A 19,507-nucleotide genomic window follows, 5' to 3' on the forward strand; every position below is an offset into this window, starting at 1 on the left:
TCGTCTTAAAGAAATGTGCATTAGTTGGTTAATTGGCCACTGCAAGTCCCCCTAGTGTAGGTGATGGTAGAATGTGGAAAGTTAATGAGAATGAGGGGAGAATAAATCACAGGAAACAATCATGGTGCAATGAGATTGATTTCACAAGATCACAAGATAAAGGTACAGAAGTAGACCATTTGTCCCATCGAGTCTGCTCTGCAACTCCACCCTGAGCTAAACTGTCCTTGCATCTAGTTCCAAGTTCAGGCCTATTCCCCGTATCCCTTGATACCCTGACTAATTAGATACCGATCAATCTCCTCCTTAAACTCCCCCAATGATCAGGCCTCCACAACTGGATGTGGTAATGAATTCCACAAATCTTCGACCCTCTAGCTATAGAAATTTCTTCTCATCTCTGTTTTAAATGGGTACTTTCTAATTCTAAGGCTGTGCCCTCTTGTTCTGGATTCACCCACCAAGGGAAACATCTTATTCTCATCTACTCTGTCCAATCCTTTCAGCATTGGAAATGTTTCTATACTCCAGTGAATACAGTTCAAGAGGTGTTAAGCATTCCTCATATGTTAGTCTTTGCATTCCAGAAATCATCCTGGTAAATCTCTGCACTTTCTCCAACATTATTACATCTTTTCCAAAATAAAGGACCCAAAACTGCACACAATTACTCCAAATGAGGTCTCACCAGTGCCCCATAGAGCCTCATCAACACCTCTTTACTCTTCTACACTATTCCCCTCGGAATGAATGCCAACATAGCATTCGCTTTCTTTACTGCCGGTTAACCTTTAGGTTATCCTGCACGAGGACCCCCAAGTCCCTTTGAACATCTGAATTTTGAATTTTCGCCCCATCCAAATAATAATCTGCTTGTTTATTTCCTCTTCCAAAGTGTCCAACCGTATATTTCTCAACATTGTATCTCATCTGCCATTTCTTTAGCCGCTCTCCTAAACCATCCAAGTCTCTCTGCAATCTTTTGGTTTCTTCAACACTTCCTGGTCCTCCACCCATCTTGGTGCCATCTGCAAACTTCACCACTAAACCATTCAATCCACAATCTAAATTATTGATATACATTGTAAAAAGTGGCTCCAACACCGACCCCTGCGGAGCATCACTAGTAAACAGCAACCAACCAGAACAGGATCCCTTTATTCCCACCCTTTGCTTTCTGCCCATCAGCCAATGCTCTGCCCAATCTAACATCTTTTCTGTAATTCCATGGGCTCTCACCTTATTAAACAGCCTCTTATGCAGCACCTTATGGAAGGCCTTTTGAAAATCCAAATACACAACATCCACAGCCTCTCCCTTGTCCATCCTACTTGAGATTTCCTCAAAAAGTTCCAATAGGTTGGTCAGGAAGGATCTTCCTTTCGTGAAACCCATCATGTCATGCACCTTGTCCTGGAGGCTCGACTCCAATAACTTTCTAATTACCAACATCAGCAAAAAATCTACCAATGTGCTTTTTGGATGTGAAACAAGAACTGTCCTGGTTAAATTTTTTTTACATGCATCAACATTAACACCACTAAGATCGTCACAGTTTTGATAACGGCAGTAACATTGTTAATTACAAGCAATTTGCTTTTACTCCTTTGTTCACTTTTTATCTGACTACATATTTCTCCTGTAGGGGAAGACTGTCTTGCTTTGTGATAACAAATTGCAGATTAACTGCTGCATCAACACATTTGCTTTGTCTGGTTTCAGAATACTTCTGGCTTCAAAGAATTGATATAATTGTAAACTATTCATGATGGTTTGTATATACAGCATTTATAAATTAAGAAAAGTATTTTGAGTAATTAAACAAATGATTTCCATCAGAGGGGTGGAGCCAAGCAGCACAGAAGCTCAACTTGTCTGTGCAAACCAAGGTGCCTATCTGAACATGCCTCTGACCTCGTAGTTGAGATAAAGATGATGGATATGATATCCTGCACAAAAAACTACATAAAAGAAGAAGTACTCAAAGAATGGAACATACATTTTCTCTGGGAAAATGCCTGTGCTAAAAATGGATAAACAACAAATTCTGTGAACCAGTTGTGGAGCAGGACAACACTTCTGAATCTTCTAGATGGCTGGAAAAGTGAGGTGCTGCTACATGGAGTGAGGTTATGATGGTCTGCTTTGACCATACCATTTACCTGTGCTCAGAAGGCAGTGTAATCCCCCAATAGTAGTAGAGGTAATAGAGACAGTCTTGACACTCTGTGAATTTTACTCAGTCAGAGATGCTGAATGGGGAATTTTTTCTTCATTTCTATGTACCTTGATGTTTATCAGTATGAAAGTGAGTTTAGAATTTGTTTGCTGAATGAGTACACAAATTTACTACTGCTGAGCCAAGAAGGTGTTATGTGTCCAGGATAGGAAATCCTTTAAATGGACACCAAAGAACTTTGTGCTCCCCAATATCTCCATGATAGAGCCATTATTTTGTAGTGGGGAATGGTCCCTTGTCCTCCTGAAGTCCACAATCATCTCCTTTGTTTTGTCTATATTGAGACCCAGGATGTTGCTCTGTACCCCTGTACAAGCCTTTCAACCTCCTCTCTGTGACCTGACTCATCATTTTTGCTAGTGAGGCCAACTTCCATTGTGTCATCTGCAAACTTGACTATTCTGTGGAGCTGAACCTGGCAGTACAGTCACGAGTTAACAGCACAAAGAGTAGAGGGCTGAGCACTCAGTCCTGAGCTGTGTCAGTGCTGAGTGTGATGGGGCTTGAGGATATGCTGACACCCGGATAGGGTATTGCCTTTCAAACAAGAAGTCCAGGATCCAATTGCAAAGAGGGGCATCGAGTCCACAAGCCTCTGAGGTATGAATGCATAGAAAGCCAAGTTGGTCAATGAGCAACGGCCTGGTGTATGAGGCATTGTTCTCTCGGTGGCTCAGGACAGACTGGAGGGTTAGGCCTATGGCCCCATCTGTGGATCATTTTGGCTGATAGGTCCAGTTTGGTGCACCCCATTACCAGTTGCTCAAAGCACTTCATGATCAACAACAAACATTCAAGCCACTGCTTAGGTGTCAAGGAAGGAGACACAGCCCATGAATCATTGATACACATGTCGAAACTGTGGCATGATTCCTGATCATCTGCCCCAAAAATGGTTACTATGTTGGGCAATCAACTGGACTTCTGAAACAGCCCAGGACACGAGTGGACAGGATCATAAACTATGAACCCTCTAGTAATGACATGAAGACCATTCCCATCACCTGCACTAATTCCTTGCCCTAACAGTGCTACAAAGTCTCAGAATCAGAATTTATTATTATGAAAAAGTCATGAAATTCGCTGTTTTCCAGCAGCATCAGAGTGTAAACGTTCATATTATAACCATCTTACAACAATAAATATAAAAAAATAAAAATAATAACAGTGCACGAAAAGTAAGGCTGTGTCTTGTTCAGGAATCTGATGGCAGCGGGGAAGAAGCTGACCTTGACCTGTTGAGTGCTTGTCTTTGGTCTCCTGTACCTTTTTCCCCGATGGTAGCAGAGTGAAGAGGGCGTGGCCTGGGTGGTGGGGTCTTTGAAGATGGAGGCTGCATTTTTAAGACACCACCTCATGTAGATGTCCTCAATGGAGTGAAGTCTGGTGTCTGATGTCGCAAACCCTCTGGTGTTTATTCTTGTCCTGAGAGTTGGCACCTCCATACCAGGCAGTGATGCAACCAGCCAGAGTCCTCTCCATGGTACACCTGTAGAAGTTTCCAAGAGTTTTTGATGACGTACCACATCTCCTCAGACACCTCACAAAGTTTAGCTGCTGGCAAGCCTTCTTTGTGATTTCATCAATGTGGAGTCTCCAGGACAGATCTTCAGAGATGTTGACACCCAGGAATTTGATGTTCTTGACCCTCTCCACTACTGAGTCCTCAATGAGGACTGGGTCACGTACCCCTGACTTCCTCCTGAAGTCCAGTCATCTCCTTGGTTTTGATGACATTGAGCACAAGGTTGTTGTCGTCACACCATTCAACAATAATCGATCTCCCTCCTGGACACTTCCTCATTGCTGTTTATGATTCTGCTGACAACTGTGGGATCATCGGCAAACTTGCAGATGGCATTGGAACTCTGCCTGGACACACAGTCATGGGTGTATAACGAGTAGAGCAGTGGGCTAAGCACACATCCTGTGTTGATAATCAGTGAGAAGGAGACGTTGTTTCCAGTTCGTACTGACTGTGGTCTTCCGATGAGAAAGTCAAGGATCCAGTTGCAGAGACCTAGAGTTTGTAACTTCTTGACCAGCGCTGAGGGAATAATGGTATTGAAGGCCGAGCTGTAGTCAATGGAGCAGCCGTTTTTATGAGTTGCTGTTTTCGAGGTGATCCAGAGCTGAGGGGAGAGCCAGTGATATTGCATCTGCTGTGGAGCAATCGAGATGATAGGCGAATTGTAGTAGGCAGTCTTGAAAATATTGTAAAATACAGCATTTTAGGACATGCCTAACAGATCTGTGCTAATGGAAGGGCTTGGGGTGGCAGGGAAAGATGAATGATTCACAGCAAGAATGAAATAAGATATTTTAAAAAAAGAATGACCAATTTTAGAAATAGCAAGCGAGTTTCCTAAAATTCAGCATTGAACCTAAAGGCTGCAATATGGCCAGATGGAAAATGAGGTACTGTTCCATAAACTTAGACTAGGTCTCAAGGGAAACAGCAGTTCAGTTGCACTGTATTCAGTATCGAAAAAGTGGTCTTAGCAAAAGAAATCAAACACATATTGAGAGATTGTTTTGTGGAGCTCTTGTGTTCATTCCACATACAGGCATCTCAGAGCTCCCTGGTAATGGTTTCTCTTTCCCCACTTTTATATAGGTCAGCACAATATCGTGGACAATGGGCCTGTACTATGCTGGACTGTTCTATGCTCGATGTTTTATGTATATAACCAAAAATAGGTAGGAGCAACTTTAAACAGATCCACTTGCTCTGATTTAACAAAAGAAATAGGCATGATAATCTTGACTCCAGCCATGAAGTTAATATGGATGGCTTGCATGAATCATTTGGCAGTTTTCATCTTTATTATCTCTATGCAAGTTCCAAGTAAGGTTGCACTGAAAGCCCACATGCTTTGTGGGAATAGGTCCTAGCTTTGTTTTGATGAGCAAGTGCAGACCCAGTGATCATTGGGGGAAATCAGTGGTGGAGAGGGTGAGCAAATTTAATTTCTTGGAAGTCACCATCTCAGAGGATCTTTCCTGGACCAAACACACGAATGGAATCATGAAGAAAGCTTGTCACTTTCTCAGGAGTTTGTGGAGGTTTGGTATGACATGAGAAACCCTGGCAAATTTCTACAGAGCTATGGTGGGAAGTTTGCTAATCGGCTGCATTCCGGACTGGTATGGGGACACCAATACCCCTGAGAATAAAGCCCTCCAAAAGATAGTGAACACGACCCAGAACATCACAGGCAAAACCCTCCCCACCATCAAGAACGTTTACAGAGAGCGCTGCCATCAGAGAGCAGCAGCAATCACCAAGGATCCATGCCACCCAGCACACGCTCTGTTCTCATTGCTGCCACAAGACTCATGCCACCAAATTCAGGAACATCTGCTCCCCCTCCACCATCAGACTCCTCAACAACAAACTTAATCAGAGACTCATTTAAGGACTCTTTTGCACTTTATTGAATTTTTTAAATTCTCTCTATTGCACAGTTCATTTACAGTTTACATTATCTGTTTACAGTTCTTTATTTGTTCACGTGTACTTTTTTTGACACAACCAATTAGTGGTAATTCTGCCTCGCCTGCAGGTAAAAGAATCTTGGGGTTGTATGTGATATCAAGTACAGTCCAACTCCGATGATCCAAAATCAGATTATCCAAAATCCTCAGTTATCCAAATTTTTTTTGAACTTGGAAGTGATGCCTGCTCCCCAAACATTTTTTGGATAATTGAGGAATTCAGAAAAATCAGGAATCCTTATTTATCCAAAAAAAAATGAAGCTGAAATGACAAATCTTCAGATAAATGAGGATATCCGAAACAATCAGAAATCCAAAAAATTTTCAAAGCTAAACTGACATCAGAGGTTGAAAAAATTTGGAATTTTGGAAGAACCTCTGAGTAGAATTTTGAAATTTTGGTGTTGGATTGATCTTATTTTGTTCAGGTTGGGTTTTGTTTGGTGAGAATTAAACATGATTTCATGTTTTAAACCCTTCCCTTGTTGCTTGTTGTTGTTTAAACACTGTTACAAGTGATTTGTTGTTGCTACTGGGCTGCTTTTAAAAAATGACCGGTTACCTGAAAAAAAAGTTTAGGCACAGTGCCAACGATTTCAGATAATCGGAGTTGTATTGTATGTTCTCTGACAAATATATCTGATATCTGAGAAGACCTGGACATCGTGTAATCATGCATCAAGGTTTAAGATCCTTTCACTGAACAGTTTCCAGTGTTTAGTGCATATTGGACTCGACCTTGCTATTTCCATATATGTTGCTTGGATCTGGTTTGCACCATTTTTTTCGATAGCCTAAAACCTCTCTATTTCTAACTGTACAGAGAGATATGGGTGATTTGATTCTAATCAGAACAGCATGAACTCTATCTAGGGTGGGTATGAGAGTGGTGACATTAATAAGAATAAGATGTACAAGAAATGTTGAGGAACCAACCAGGGGACAAGCTATTTTCAATGTTCTGTTGCACAATGCAAAGAGACAATGTGGAAGGCTCTATACTGTATCTGATCGCACCAAGCCCTTGTAATAAGACAGGTGAGTTGATGCACGAATAGACATAACTGGCTTTGAACATGTAACTACTGCATCGATAAGGATGCAAATTGACAAGAGTTGACAATGAATTAATCCAGAATATTTCAGAAGAGGTAGGAAAAATAGAAAAGGAGTCTGGGCATCCCTGATGAAGGATGGGATAAATGAGAAAGGATCACATCAAAAAAATCAAGAGACAAAATTAATTTGAGTGTAGCACAGAAAACACTGGTGGGAGTTGTCCACTGGCCTCCAAACAGTCTAGAATATAAAGCAAGACTTGACAGACTTGTTACAAGGGTAATACAATAATCATGAGAAATTTTAATCTACATACATATTGGGCAAACAGAATTAGCAGTAATTATGTGAAAAACTAATTATAAATCCAACCTGAAACATTAACTGTTATCTGACAAATTGTCTGACCTACTGAATTTTCTGTATATATTTCAAATGTCTGACAGCTGTAGTCTTCAATTTTCATTTATATGGCTGTCTTGGTGGCTTCCTGAATAACGAATCTATTACATTTCAGATTCACAAAAGAGAGTTCATTTAGACCTTAAGCAACTGAAATTTCTAGCCTTTTTGAAAAAAATTCTTTAGTCGATACAGAGATGAACTGTTATGCAAAACCAGTGATCTACTCATGGTCGAGAACGACAACATCGTAACTTCCCATTCTTTGGAGGCATCTTGTTTACAAGCAACAAATATTTATTTAGGAAATGTCATTGTACTTTCAAGTCCATACATTATTATTTCCAGCCCACCAAAAATCATTTTTATTCCTATATCTTGTTTTTGTAGCACGACTGTATTTGGAGCATGTACAGTATAACTCTACCACGGGCTGCTGATCGTCTAACAAAGTTAGGAAAAGAACAGTGCACACCTTACTCTTTTCTTGTTGAAGCTCGATTTGAATGTCAGTCAGTTTGGCCCTGAGCTCTTCATTGGCAGCTTGCAAAGTAGCTAAGGCATCAGGCTTGTCTCCCTTAGCTCGACTGCCAGCACCCTTCTTTGACATTGTGTGCTGCTGTCTTCCTGAGGGTAAAACCCCAGTCAGAGAGAACTCTCCGTTCCCGAGCTGGAGACTTCTCTTCTCTCTCTACTTTCATCTACATTTTCATTTCCACCTTTAAAAGAAAATCAAAACACGGCACATTACTCTCTCCCCCTTCCTTGGGGATTTCAAAAGACAATTGGAATATGTCAACAATTCTTAATTGTAAATGTGAATGCAATTTGAGACATTCATAGAAAAGAACAATCTTTCCTAACAATCTCTGAACATCATCAACAAATGCTTCCAGGTTGACAAGCTTCATCTTCTCAGCAGTTAGAGTATACAACTTCAAACAAAGTGCCCTTGACTCCAAAGATGTGTGCTGTATATTTTAGCCTTTGGTAACCTTAACACCAAGCAACAAGCAAGAAATTTGTACCCATGTAATGGTAATCAGCTAATTTCTCTGAAGGTTCTTCCATTAATTCCATATTTTTATGTTTACTGTACATGCTTAAATGTCTACGTATCTTCTTGAGTACAATTTTCTGCCCAACCAATAAGTGGTAATTCTGCCTTGCCCGTCGGAAAAAGAACCTCAGGGTTGTATGTGATGTCATGAGTGTATTCTGACAATAAATCTGAAATCTGACTCTGAGTTAATTCATTGTAATTTCAATGGGATAAACAACAGATCTTTCTGCAGCTCTTCTGTCAGGTAAGCTGGAGAAACTTGAGCTTCTTGACTCTAACAACATTGCCAATTAAGTCCTTCGTAGCGGCACTACAAGTTCCAGCAAATTGGTTGCTAAATGTCGTGACGTGGTGATGTCATCAAGGTGCATCTGTAAAGAAAATAGTTTTGCTTGAACTTCCTCTCAACTGCAACTTATTCTCTCTTCTCGAATTACCCACTGCAACATCAGTGGCTACATCTTCATGTTTACTTTTAATCAAACAATGACATAAAAGATATGGAATTTATCTTTTTCTCCCCTGAAACCAGTGATAACTAATTTTCTTCTCCTTTTTATACAAATTTTCAAATAAGTTGTCTTCTCTTGATTCATCTTGAATTTGGCATTTAGACATCAGAAAAGAAAATTTCTTTGGTGTGTGGAATACACCAATAAAATGTTTGGCAGTTGACTTGTTGCTTAGAAAATGAATAGTGCCTGAAGCCACAGCAATGGGTTTTCCTGAATTGATATTACACAATGGAAGACCTCTGCCAATGTACTGGTGCAGAGCACACAAACCAAATCAATTAGGATTGATGGGGAAGAGAGATCGGATTGGCTGCCAGAAGACAAAGGTAGGGAGGGAGCAATGCTTACGGTTACCAACCAGGGTGTAGTCAGTGAGCTGGAAGGCTGAAATTCCAGTGGGAAAATTGGATTGAGCAATTAAAGGGTGTGGAAGACAGGTAATGGTTACAAGCTTAGGTGAAGGAGAGTCCCTGTAGTCAGAGTTTCTAGGAAAGCCATTAATTCTACCTGGTCTGGGTCCTCAATGCTGGAATTGCATGAGTTGAGCGAGATTATATTCAAGTTGTACAGAAATAGGCCATACCAACATGTTTGAAACAAATTTTTTTAAAAAGCCAGGGAGAACTCAACAGATCAAGCAGCATCCTCAAACTGAAATACCAATCCCTATTTCTCTTCCGACAATGATGCTTGACCTGAACTTTCTAGTTTTGACTCCAGATTCATAATTTTTTGCTCTGAAATTTTGGAAATCTGTTTCTACCTGTAGATGACACAAGTCACACCAGTGCCACTAGAAATGACAGTGGTAGAAGCAGAGTCACACAGCAGAGAGGGCTGTATTCCCTGTAAACCCAGCCCTGTGTGGCCAAACACTCCTCCAACACCCTCTATAAATTAACAGATGACATCACCATTGGAGGTCAGATCTCAAACAGTAATGCATTGGAATATTGAAAGGGAAATAGAGCAACTACCATCTTAGTGGCAGGACAACAACATCTCCTTCAATATTAGCAAGACCAAGGAGCTGGTCATGGACTTTCAGAAGAGGGGTGGAGCTCACCTCCCTGTCTGTATCAATGGCTCTGAGGTAGAGATAGCAGACAATAGTGGTGAAAAATACAAAGTAGAATGTACGATTTTGACAAACTAGAATACTGACTGAAAAAATGGGGGGGGGGGGGGGTGATTCAAATACATTGTGTGGTTAATATTTCTCAGGGAAACTTCAAAACAAGGCAGATGCTTGCTGGATGACAACCCCTGACATGAGGGAGGAAGTAACATCACGGAAAAGAAAGGTTGTCACGTAGCAAGGCTGGAGATCAGTTCAAGCAGAGTGTTTGCACATCTGCCCCTTCATTTTTTTTATCCTCAGTATTTGCCTCATTGACATCTTCTGCTTGGCCACATCACCCTGCATCACATTCTCACCCATTACTGCTACCTACTCCCACAATCAAGTGCTAGTCATTTTTATCCAAATACATTGAAACTTTCAACAGCATCTCATGTAATGTGACTTGCCTAATCAACACTAATAACTGTCACCCCACTTAGTGGGGATTAATTAAAGAGCTGAGTGATTCATTGAGCAAATAAGACATACCAGATGCAGGCTGGGAAATTACTTGGCACATTCATATTGCAACTCTGCTCAGCTTTGAGGTTCTACGTTAATGAGAACACTGCTATTGGTGGACCAGAAAATGTCTGTCACAAAATATTTCTGTAAACATTGGAGATATTGGAGCACTGAGTACGCGGTTTTACACTGACAGCAAGATTCAATTTATTGCCATGTAATAAAAGTGTCAGATTACACGGAATTGCTTTTCCCTGCTGTAAGGCAGACAGATTCGCCATTGGCAGTAATTGCCTGAAGTGCCTCTTACAGTCAGGGAAGGAGAAGCAAAAGAATCCCTGTGAGTCCAAGGATTCGCCTCCAGCCGCTGAGAGTCCAGTACAATCCATCGGCAGCATGAGCTCTAGATCTGAACCTCCAACACGGTCAGGGACCCTTCAGCACCCTCTCGCATCCCGGTTCCGATACCTGGTACGCCTTCAGCCAGTTTTGAGCCTGTCTCCGGCTGCCCGCACCCTGCGTGTGTCTTTCAGCCTCAGAACCCCTCACTGGTCTACCGCCGTGGTCACCGCCCCTGTGGGTCATCTCCCCTCTGCTTCTCCTTTTCAGACGTGGGGTGGTCTCTCCATTTTCTGGTGCCTTTGCTCCCCTGCAGTTGGCCACCCCTTTATGGCTGTTGATCTTAGGCGTAGACCCCCATGGTGGCAGATTTTAAATAGAACTACTGTCGGCTCCTTTAATGGGTCGTTCTCAGCCTGTGCAGAGCTGATGGCAGTGTACTAGGCGTTTGGACCACGTGGGAACACTTTATCTCCACTCCTCACTCTCCGAGGGTCTGCATCAGCGGCAGAGCCACTCCATGAAGGGGTCAGGTGCAGATGGGTGAAAATTTGGATAGTCAGTGTATTTTCCTAGTTTTTAAATGTAAACCGAAATGATCATTTTAGTGGATTAAAATGAAGCATGCCAGCATTCACATGGTAATTGGATTTTAATTTAGCGTTATCACAGGGTAACAGGCCCTTCTGGCCCATGCCGCCCAAATAATTAAACTACAATCCCTGTACATTTTTGGAGTGTGGGAGGAAACTGGAGCACGTAGAGGAGACCCAGGCAGACACAGGGATTGTGTATTAACTCCTTACAGACAGTGCTGGGTCGCTGGTGCTGATATAGTGAGCTAAGCACTCTGCAAACCCTGTTATACATGGTTCTCTGTCAGTCAGACAGTGCAATCCCTTCATAAGGATGCTGGAGCCAAAACTTCCTTTCAGGATTTTGCCGCATCTGCAAACTCTATCTTCTGGATGTTTGGGTTGAGGAACAAAAGAGCATTGGGCTCAATCACATTCTCTCTCTCATGTACATTCTGCAATTAATGAGGTCCCAATTACAGGAAATCCCTGGCTTACAAATGTAATGGGGACCGAAGGATCGGTTGTATCTCGAAATGGGCGTGTCAGAATTGTGCCCACACATATGAATTACCAAAGTTCTAAAGCAAACTTTCGAATCAAATCTTTTTATCATTGTAGATTTGAAGAGAACAACTTAAACCTTCCCAAATTTGTTGATCAACCTTGGTGAATCTTTTCACATTCTGGTCCATATTAGTCAGCATCCTGGGGTCTGTAGGCTGGGCATGTCCAGCCCGATTCCTGTGCACCTGCACAAGTCTTCACTTGGCGCATGCACGGTGGGGTTGTGTAATGGAGTTCAGCTGGCACTGCGCAAGAGTCAAGCATCCTAATCATACTGAATTCACGCCCTTAACTTAACTACGAGTTGCTCAACAACACTGGCTCTGGTGAGTCTGGGGTCCCAAGGGGAATTATAAGCCCAATGTGCAGAGGATAGGGTTAATCTGAAATAAAACCAGAAAAATCACAGGTGAGCCAACGCCTGTGGGAAGTAAAGCAGAATTAATGTTTCATCAGAATTGCAAATGTGCTGGAATGTTTGTAAATAATAGATCAGGATGTGCTAATGAAGAGGGGAAAATAAAAAAAAAACCAATGCAGTTAAACCCCCAGTATCCGGCACCTACGGGGTTTGGCAGATGCCGGATATGTGAATTTGACTGTTGCTTGAGATTGGTGAACTAACCAACAGGGAGTGCCAATTTTAAATGTTCATTTTTTAAACCTATTTATTTTCTGCAATTTTTTTTTGCCAGTTGCTTGTATTTCAGATAATGGGGATTTTACTGTATCACATATGGACAGTTTTATGGAGTATAGGAACAGAGACGCCCTTCTGCAGTTGTACAGGGCCCTGGTGAGACCCCACCTGGAGTATTGCGTCCAGTTCTGGTCTCCAATTTTGAGGAAGGACATACTAGCTATAGAGGATGTGCAGCGCAGATTTACAAGGTTAGTTCCAGCGATGGCGGGGTTGACATATGCTGAAAGGCTAGAAAAACTGGACTTGTATCCGATGGAGTTTAGAAGGATGAGGGGGGACATGATTGAGGTATACAAAATCATCAGGGGGATAGACAAGGTGAAGTCGGATTACTTGTTCCCAGTGATGGGGGAGACGAGGACTAGAGGGCATAGTTTAAGAATACAGGGTAGGCCCTTTAGGACGGAGATGAGAAAACATTTTTTTACCCAGAGAAGTGTGAATCTGTGGAATGCTCTGCCACAGAGGGTGGGAGAGGCAGATTCGCTGATTATGTTCAAAAGAGAGTTAGATAAGACTCTAGTGGGCAAAGGAGTTCAGGGTTATGGGGATAAGGCTGGAAAGGGGTACTGATAGTAGTGATCAGCCATGATCTGTAAAATGGCGGTGCTGGCTCGACGGGCTGAATGGCCTACTCCAGCTCCTATTGTCTATTGTCTATTGACATTAAAGTTGGAGTTTATCTGTGGGCCTTTCACTTGCTGCTCCAGATCAAAGTGATCAGATGAAAATCAGGCCTGTTGGGTGGTGGTCATGCATCAAGTGCACGATAATGGAAACAAAGTCATTCCTTTGCAAATCACAGAGGCAGAGGGGTAACCTATAGGAGTAACCTATAGGAGAGTTTCACGAAATGGGTTCCATGAAAAAAAAAAGACAGGGAGGGGAGATGCGCGCAACCTACGCTGATGCTCACCTCAGCCACTCATTTGTATAACACTCACCCTCCCCTTCCATCAACACCCAGGCTTGGCCTGTCCGTTAAAGGGTCTGGCAGCAGGGTTCCGGACCGATGAGCAGGCAGAATGATGGGAGTGGGATTGTGACATCACTTTTCCCTGCCCGCACAGCCAATCTCTGGGCCGTGACCCCATTGTGCTGTCGGTAGGTGGATGGGTTTAATGTGCCCGTCAGTTACCTCACCTGTCAAATCAACTGGTGATGGCAGGTGATGTCACTGTTGCTCGAGCAGTGGGCGAAGCCCCTATTGTAACGCACAGTGGGGGTTGTGCCCAGCCACGCCTGTCAATCAGAGGCCCACCTTGTCTGTGTGCAGCCAATCATCACTAGATGAAGGCCCTTCCCTCATTGTGATGTCAGTGGGAGGACAGACTTCTACCTACCTCACCTCTCACTCAACGGCCGGCGAATTTGGCATGGCGGAAGAGGTGACATCAGCAGCGGACTGGTCTTCTCTCGTCAGTCACCAACTACTGAGCGGGGACCTCCCCCCCACGATTGAGATGTCGGAGGGCATCCCATTGCTTAAATGTAAATTTGAGGCAACAAATGATTTTAAAGTGGGGAATGAGAAGTTTATTTACTTTCTTACTATGCTTGAGTACATACCAGGTCTTTTAAACTGCAATTGGCGAGTGGGGTTCCACGATTTCCAAGTGCTCTCCAAAAGGGTTCCACCAGCTAAAATGTTTGGGAAACCTTTACCTACAGAAACTGCAAGGCATTACGGCTGAAGTCATTGGAGATCTGGATGTGAGGAATTCTGTGGAATGCAAACTCTTCCATCAGTTTTGTCAGTGGAAATGAAACTGCTTGTCACAGCTGAAACATCATGCAATGGCTTAATGTAAATACGGGCTCAGGATATTTCCTCACAACAGTTCTCTCCAGCAATCTGGAAGGAGCCAGAGGCAAAGAATCTGAAGGTAGCGGTGATCTTTACTGAATCATGCAGTGTTATCTGGCAATTAGTTGGAGGTCTTGCTTTAGAAAATGACAGAGCTTGCAGACAGGGCCCTAGAGAATCACTGGTTTGATACAAACTGCTCTTTGGGGACATTTTCTTGGGTCCAAACATTCCAATCGAGACAGAGTGCTATTAACACAAGGCTTTTCTGTTAGTACAGATCTCCAAAAGTCCTTTAATAGAGTTTTTTAAAAATGACAGTAAAAGTGGAGATTCCCGCCCTCATGTCACTGGCTCGAATTTCGTAAATGCTCCTCCAGGAGCGGCTCCAAGGCACCGACTCCAATCTTTCCAGGGGGTAGTAGCAGCAGTGGAGCGGAGCGCTGCACCTCACTGGCCAGGGGAGCACTAACGGGGTCTGCCTGTAACTCAGGACCCAACAAAGCTGTTTAGTGAATCTGCACTAAACAGTTTGTGTCAGGCAGAGCCCTGGGTAATTCCTGCAGACGTTTGTCTAATGAGCAATCCCGAGGTCATTGCTCCCACGGCTGCCGGTGCTAGTTTTCCCCCATTCGTCTCCTCTTGGGGACACATGGCTGGATGCCAGTTTTGGGCAGACCATGCCGCGGTCCTGGTCTCTAATGATCCCCCTCCCCCTATCCTCTCCCTCCCATACCAGTCACCCCAAGAAAGAACTCTGCAGTCAGGGGTTGGAGGAGGAAATGGAAGGCAAGCCCGAGGAGGAGCACCCTGTCAGCTTCACACGCTGGAGAGGTGGTGCGTAGGACTCAGGGTGGAGCTGGCAGGCATCCCGGGGACCGCAAGCACTCCACTCTCCTGCACTGGCTGGTGGTGGTTGAACTATGAACCTGCTCCACCCCCCCCCCCCAACCAACCAATCTAAATCGTGGGGTCAGGATTCATCACCCCCATTTCACCTGTTGGCTCGGGTGCGGTTGGAGGGTGGGGAGGTGCAATAAACGGCCTTCCTTGTGCTCATGGATGAATCTGCTTCCCCTCCCTCCAACCAACCAGCCTAAATCTTGTTGCAGGTGCCTCCCTCACTCCTCCACCGGTCATCCCGTCCCCAGGAGAGAGCTCTGCAGTCAAGGGTTGGTGAGAGGGTGTGCTAATTCATTAGTTCTCCTCTCCCGCGGTCCTGGTCTCTTAGAATGATCAATGTGTCTGCGTTTCCCAGAGCGGTTCCAGCTGCATGGAGGATTATGGGTAACAAAGACGGCCATTGCTCACCATGTATTTATGTTGTCATGTTGACATGCAGCACCATGGCAACAGTTGACCCCCCCCCCCCACCCCCACAGGGATGCATCAAGACACCACTCGCCTTTTAGGGCTGCTCTATAACGCTTCCACCAGCGTTGTCTCCGCTCCATCCTCAACATCCATTGGAGCGCTTTCATCCCTAACGTCGAAGTACTCGAGATGGCAGAGGTCGACAGCATCGAGTCCACGCTGCTGAAGATCCAGCTGCGCTGGATGGGTCACGTCTCCAGAATGGAGGACCATCGCCTTCCCAAGATCGTGTTATATGGCGAGCTCTCCACTGGCCACCGTGACAGAGGTGCACCAAAGAAAAGGTACAAGGACTGCCTAAAGAAATCTCTTGGTGCCTGCCACATTGACCACCGCCAGTGGGCTGATAACGCCTCAAACCGTGCATCTTGGCGCCTCACAGTTTGGCGGGCGGCAACCTCCTTTGAAGAAGACCGCAGAGCCCACCTCACTGACAAAAGGCAAAGGAGGAAAAACCCAACACCCAACCCCAACCAACCAATTTTCCCCTGCAACCGCTGCAACCGTGTCTGCCTGTCCCGCATCGGACTTGTCAGCCACAAACGAGCCTGCAGCTGACGTGGACTTTTTACCCCCTCCATAAATCTTCGTCCGCGAAGCCAAGCCAAAGAAGAAATAAAAAGGCAAGTTCAGATTTTTCTCCGTGGACAGAGCTGGTCTCGAATTAGAGACTCTCCATAAAAACAGCTTAAGCGTTCCACTAGTTGCTGTTCATTCTCCCTCTAAGGAAGTGAAATAGCCACAAAGGCTTCTATGATGGAGAAAGTGGTTTGCCAGAAGCATTGTAAAAGCATTGAAATCATGTTAATGTCATTTAAATCGCAACTCCACCAAGTCATAGTTACCTGCTGACTTATCAGCTGTAGGCCTACAGACCCAGGAGATCAGGGTTGGGGACACCAAGGATAAGGGATAAGGGTAATTTTACAGCTGGGTGTGGGATCAGGGGGTGGGCCGGATATGCAGGCAGATTCAGTTGGGTTGGGGTCAAGGTTGGGAACATATGTTTAGGAAGCAAGTAAGTTTACAAACAAGATGAGGTGGAAACTTGCCAGCTGAAATGTACATAGATGTGTTTACATCCATGGAAGGGAGTCCATTCATCGTCCTTCATTAAAGTCTTACTAAAGATTTACTGTATATATGTCTACTCCTATTGTTGGTCCTGGCTGCCCGCCCATCTGAGCTCCTGACACCCCGACCGCAGACTTATCCCTAGGGCCCAGCCACCCACCCATCAAGCTCCCAACACCCCGACTGCAGACTCAGGCCTAAGCCCTGGCCGCCCGCCCATCTGAGCTCCCGACTACTTTTAGCATAATCACCTCAGGTGAAGGGAAATCAAACCTTGTATCAGGACCAACTCTCTCATACTGACTGGTGGCACCATTACATTTGAAAGATATTCATAGGTTAAAATTAAATCAATTCCATGAAGGATGAACTTTAGTGTAAGCAAATGTAATTCAGTATATGCACTTTGAACCTAGAAAGCCTCAAACAATTCTAAATGGTGAAAAGCTAGAAACACAGAGGAGAACCAAACGTATGTGTAAACATACGACAGTGTAATGGATATAATCAATATGTTAATGTAAAGCTAACTTTTATTTAAGCGCATCATTCTTTGGCTATGAGGTAAGTGGGAGTGTGGGAGTGAGGACTCAACGAGGCTCAGACACAGCAGAGAAACGTATGAAGTTGCTGAAACTCTTTCCTTGTTCTGAATGCTCTTTGTTTGGTTGTACAAGAATCCACTGCTATTATTTGGAGACCTGCTTTCCTCAGCAACCAGAAAATCAATCAACTTCCATTTTTAATACCTAACATTGAATAGAAATGACACCATCCTGTGCTAATTAGATTCCCATTTTCCAGAAAATCAATTTGTTGCAAAACATTATTACCAAGTGCTTTAAATCTGTCTTATAATATGCATTTTTCCAATATTTCTGCCAGAAAAAGGGTATGTTTGAAATATATTTTCATGCATTTGGATTTTAGAATTCTGTTCATGCAGAGAATGAATCATGTTCAACTTAATATTCCAGCACATAGATTCACAGAGAAACAATTTGTTTGTGGGGATGCCTTCATTTTATAAACCTTTAATTTGGGTTAAATAAAAGAGTAGAAGCTGCCCCTTTATAGTGAATATACAAGTCCAAACATCAACTGATCTATTCTTGTATCGTCTTCCTTTGTTCCATGTCTAACCCTTCCACGCTGCCTCTCTCTTCCTTGCCTTGCACATGCCCATTTATCTTTAAAGAATGTTTTTAGGTTCAGGTTGATTTATCATCAAATTCTACAAGCACAACCCAATGAAATAGCCTTCTCCAGTCCTCAGTGCAAACACACATACTGATAAATAATACTCATGCACAGTAATTATATACAAATGAATAAATATTATTGTTACTAGGATCACAGAGAGTTCTACCTTCTGACCACTCAAGATAAAGAAGATCATGAAATGTTGCAGCACAGAAAAACAGGCCATTCAACCCTTCTGGTCTGTCCCATTAAAACTAGCTAGTCCCACTGACCTACTCTCATTCCATAACCCTTCAGTCCTCTCCTATCCATGTATTATCCAATTTATTTTTAAAACTCGAGATTGAATCTACATTCACCACATCAGATGGCAGCTCATTCCACACTCCCACCACTCTGAGTGAAAAACTTTCCCTCTCCCCTTTCAGCCTAAAGCTATGGCCTCTTGTATGCCCCAATCTTAGTGGAAACATCCTACTCACTTCTATTCTGTCTAAACCCCTCCCTCTATCAAGCCTCCCCTCCTTTTTCATTGTGTAATTGAAATTGTGTGGGGTACAGAGAAAAGTGGAAATACATGGTGCACAGAAGGACAATTAGAAAATACAATGCAAGGGCATCACCTTTTGTCAACGTGTAACGTATTTAAGTGTGCAACAACTTTAAAATGATTTTTAAATGATAGTATCTGGTATTAATCCCTATAAATGGAAACCACAGCACACTAGATGGATTCACTGCCATTTTCTTTGATATAATAGCATTTATTTGTATTTGATTAATTTTCATGAATCAGAGTACAATTTAGCATGACTTCCCCCCACCCCATGCTTTGTTTAGCATGTGGGGAGAGCGGTATTATGCATTTACTTGTTCATACCTGAACCAAGTACAAGTGAAACCCATAATTTCCCTCTGCATGACTTTACTTGGTTGGCGTTTGCAGCCAAATAGATGCACCAACCACCTTTTACACATCCCACAACACCACTTGTATTACTTAAAGTTCATTGATGATTCATTTGGGGTGAAATGTATTGGAGAGGAATGCAATAATTGACTTACTGAAAGCACTTTCATTCTCTAAATTAACCAGGAATATTTTGGCTCCAATTAAACTTTAACCATTTGCATTTCTGGATGGAAAGGGACCAATTTTAGTTATTCCTCAGCCTAAGTCAACAAGTTGATCGGAAGGAGCAGGAGAGCATCTCAAAGTAGCTAACATTTTGAAAGGGGAAAGAGGTGAGAGGGAAAAGGCAGAATCTGCAATGTGTCTTCAGAGGAGTTTCCCTTTGTGCACTCAAGCAATAAATAATGCCTGTGGATATTTCACATCAACAAAGAGGAGCTGACCAAAATTAGTCATATGTTATAGACACAACTACAGCCACTGAACTGTGTGAAAACCATTTTGCTGTGAAGGTGGCAGTGACTCAAGAAACGAATGGTAAAAACCATTCAGGCCATTGAGCAAACCATACTCCCCTCCATCAAATCC

General features: G+C 43.2%; 1 protein-coding gene across 1 annotated transcript in view; it reads right to left on the reverse strand.

The window, feature by feature from the left end:
- jakmip3 (Janus kinase and microtubule interacting protein 3) overlaps positions 1 to 19,507 on the reverse strand; it is a 189,707-nt gene that overhangs the window by 133,620 nt on the left and 36,580 nt on the right. The window contains exon 2 of the mRNA XM_069899622.1: positions 7,674 to 7,917. Coding sequence (XP_069755723.1) covers positions 7,674 to 7,808 — 135 coding nt within the window. The 5' untranslated portion in view covers positions 7,809 to 7,917. The remainder of the gene's footprint in view (positions 1 to 7,673; positions 7,918 to 19,507) is intronic.

Source organism: Narcine bancroftii, chromosome 10 (assembly GCF_036971445.1).
Source record: "Narcine bancroftii isolate sNarBan1 chromosome 10, sNarBan1.hap1, whole genome shotgun sequence".
Lineage (NCBI taxonomy): Eukaryota > Metazoa > Chordata > Chondrichthyes > Torpediniformes > Narcinidae > Narcine > Narcine bancroftii.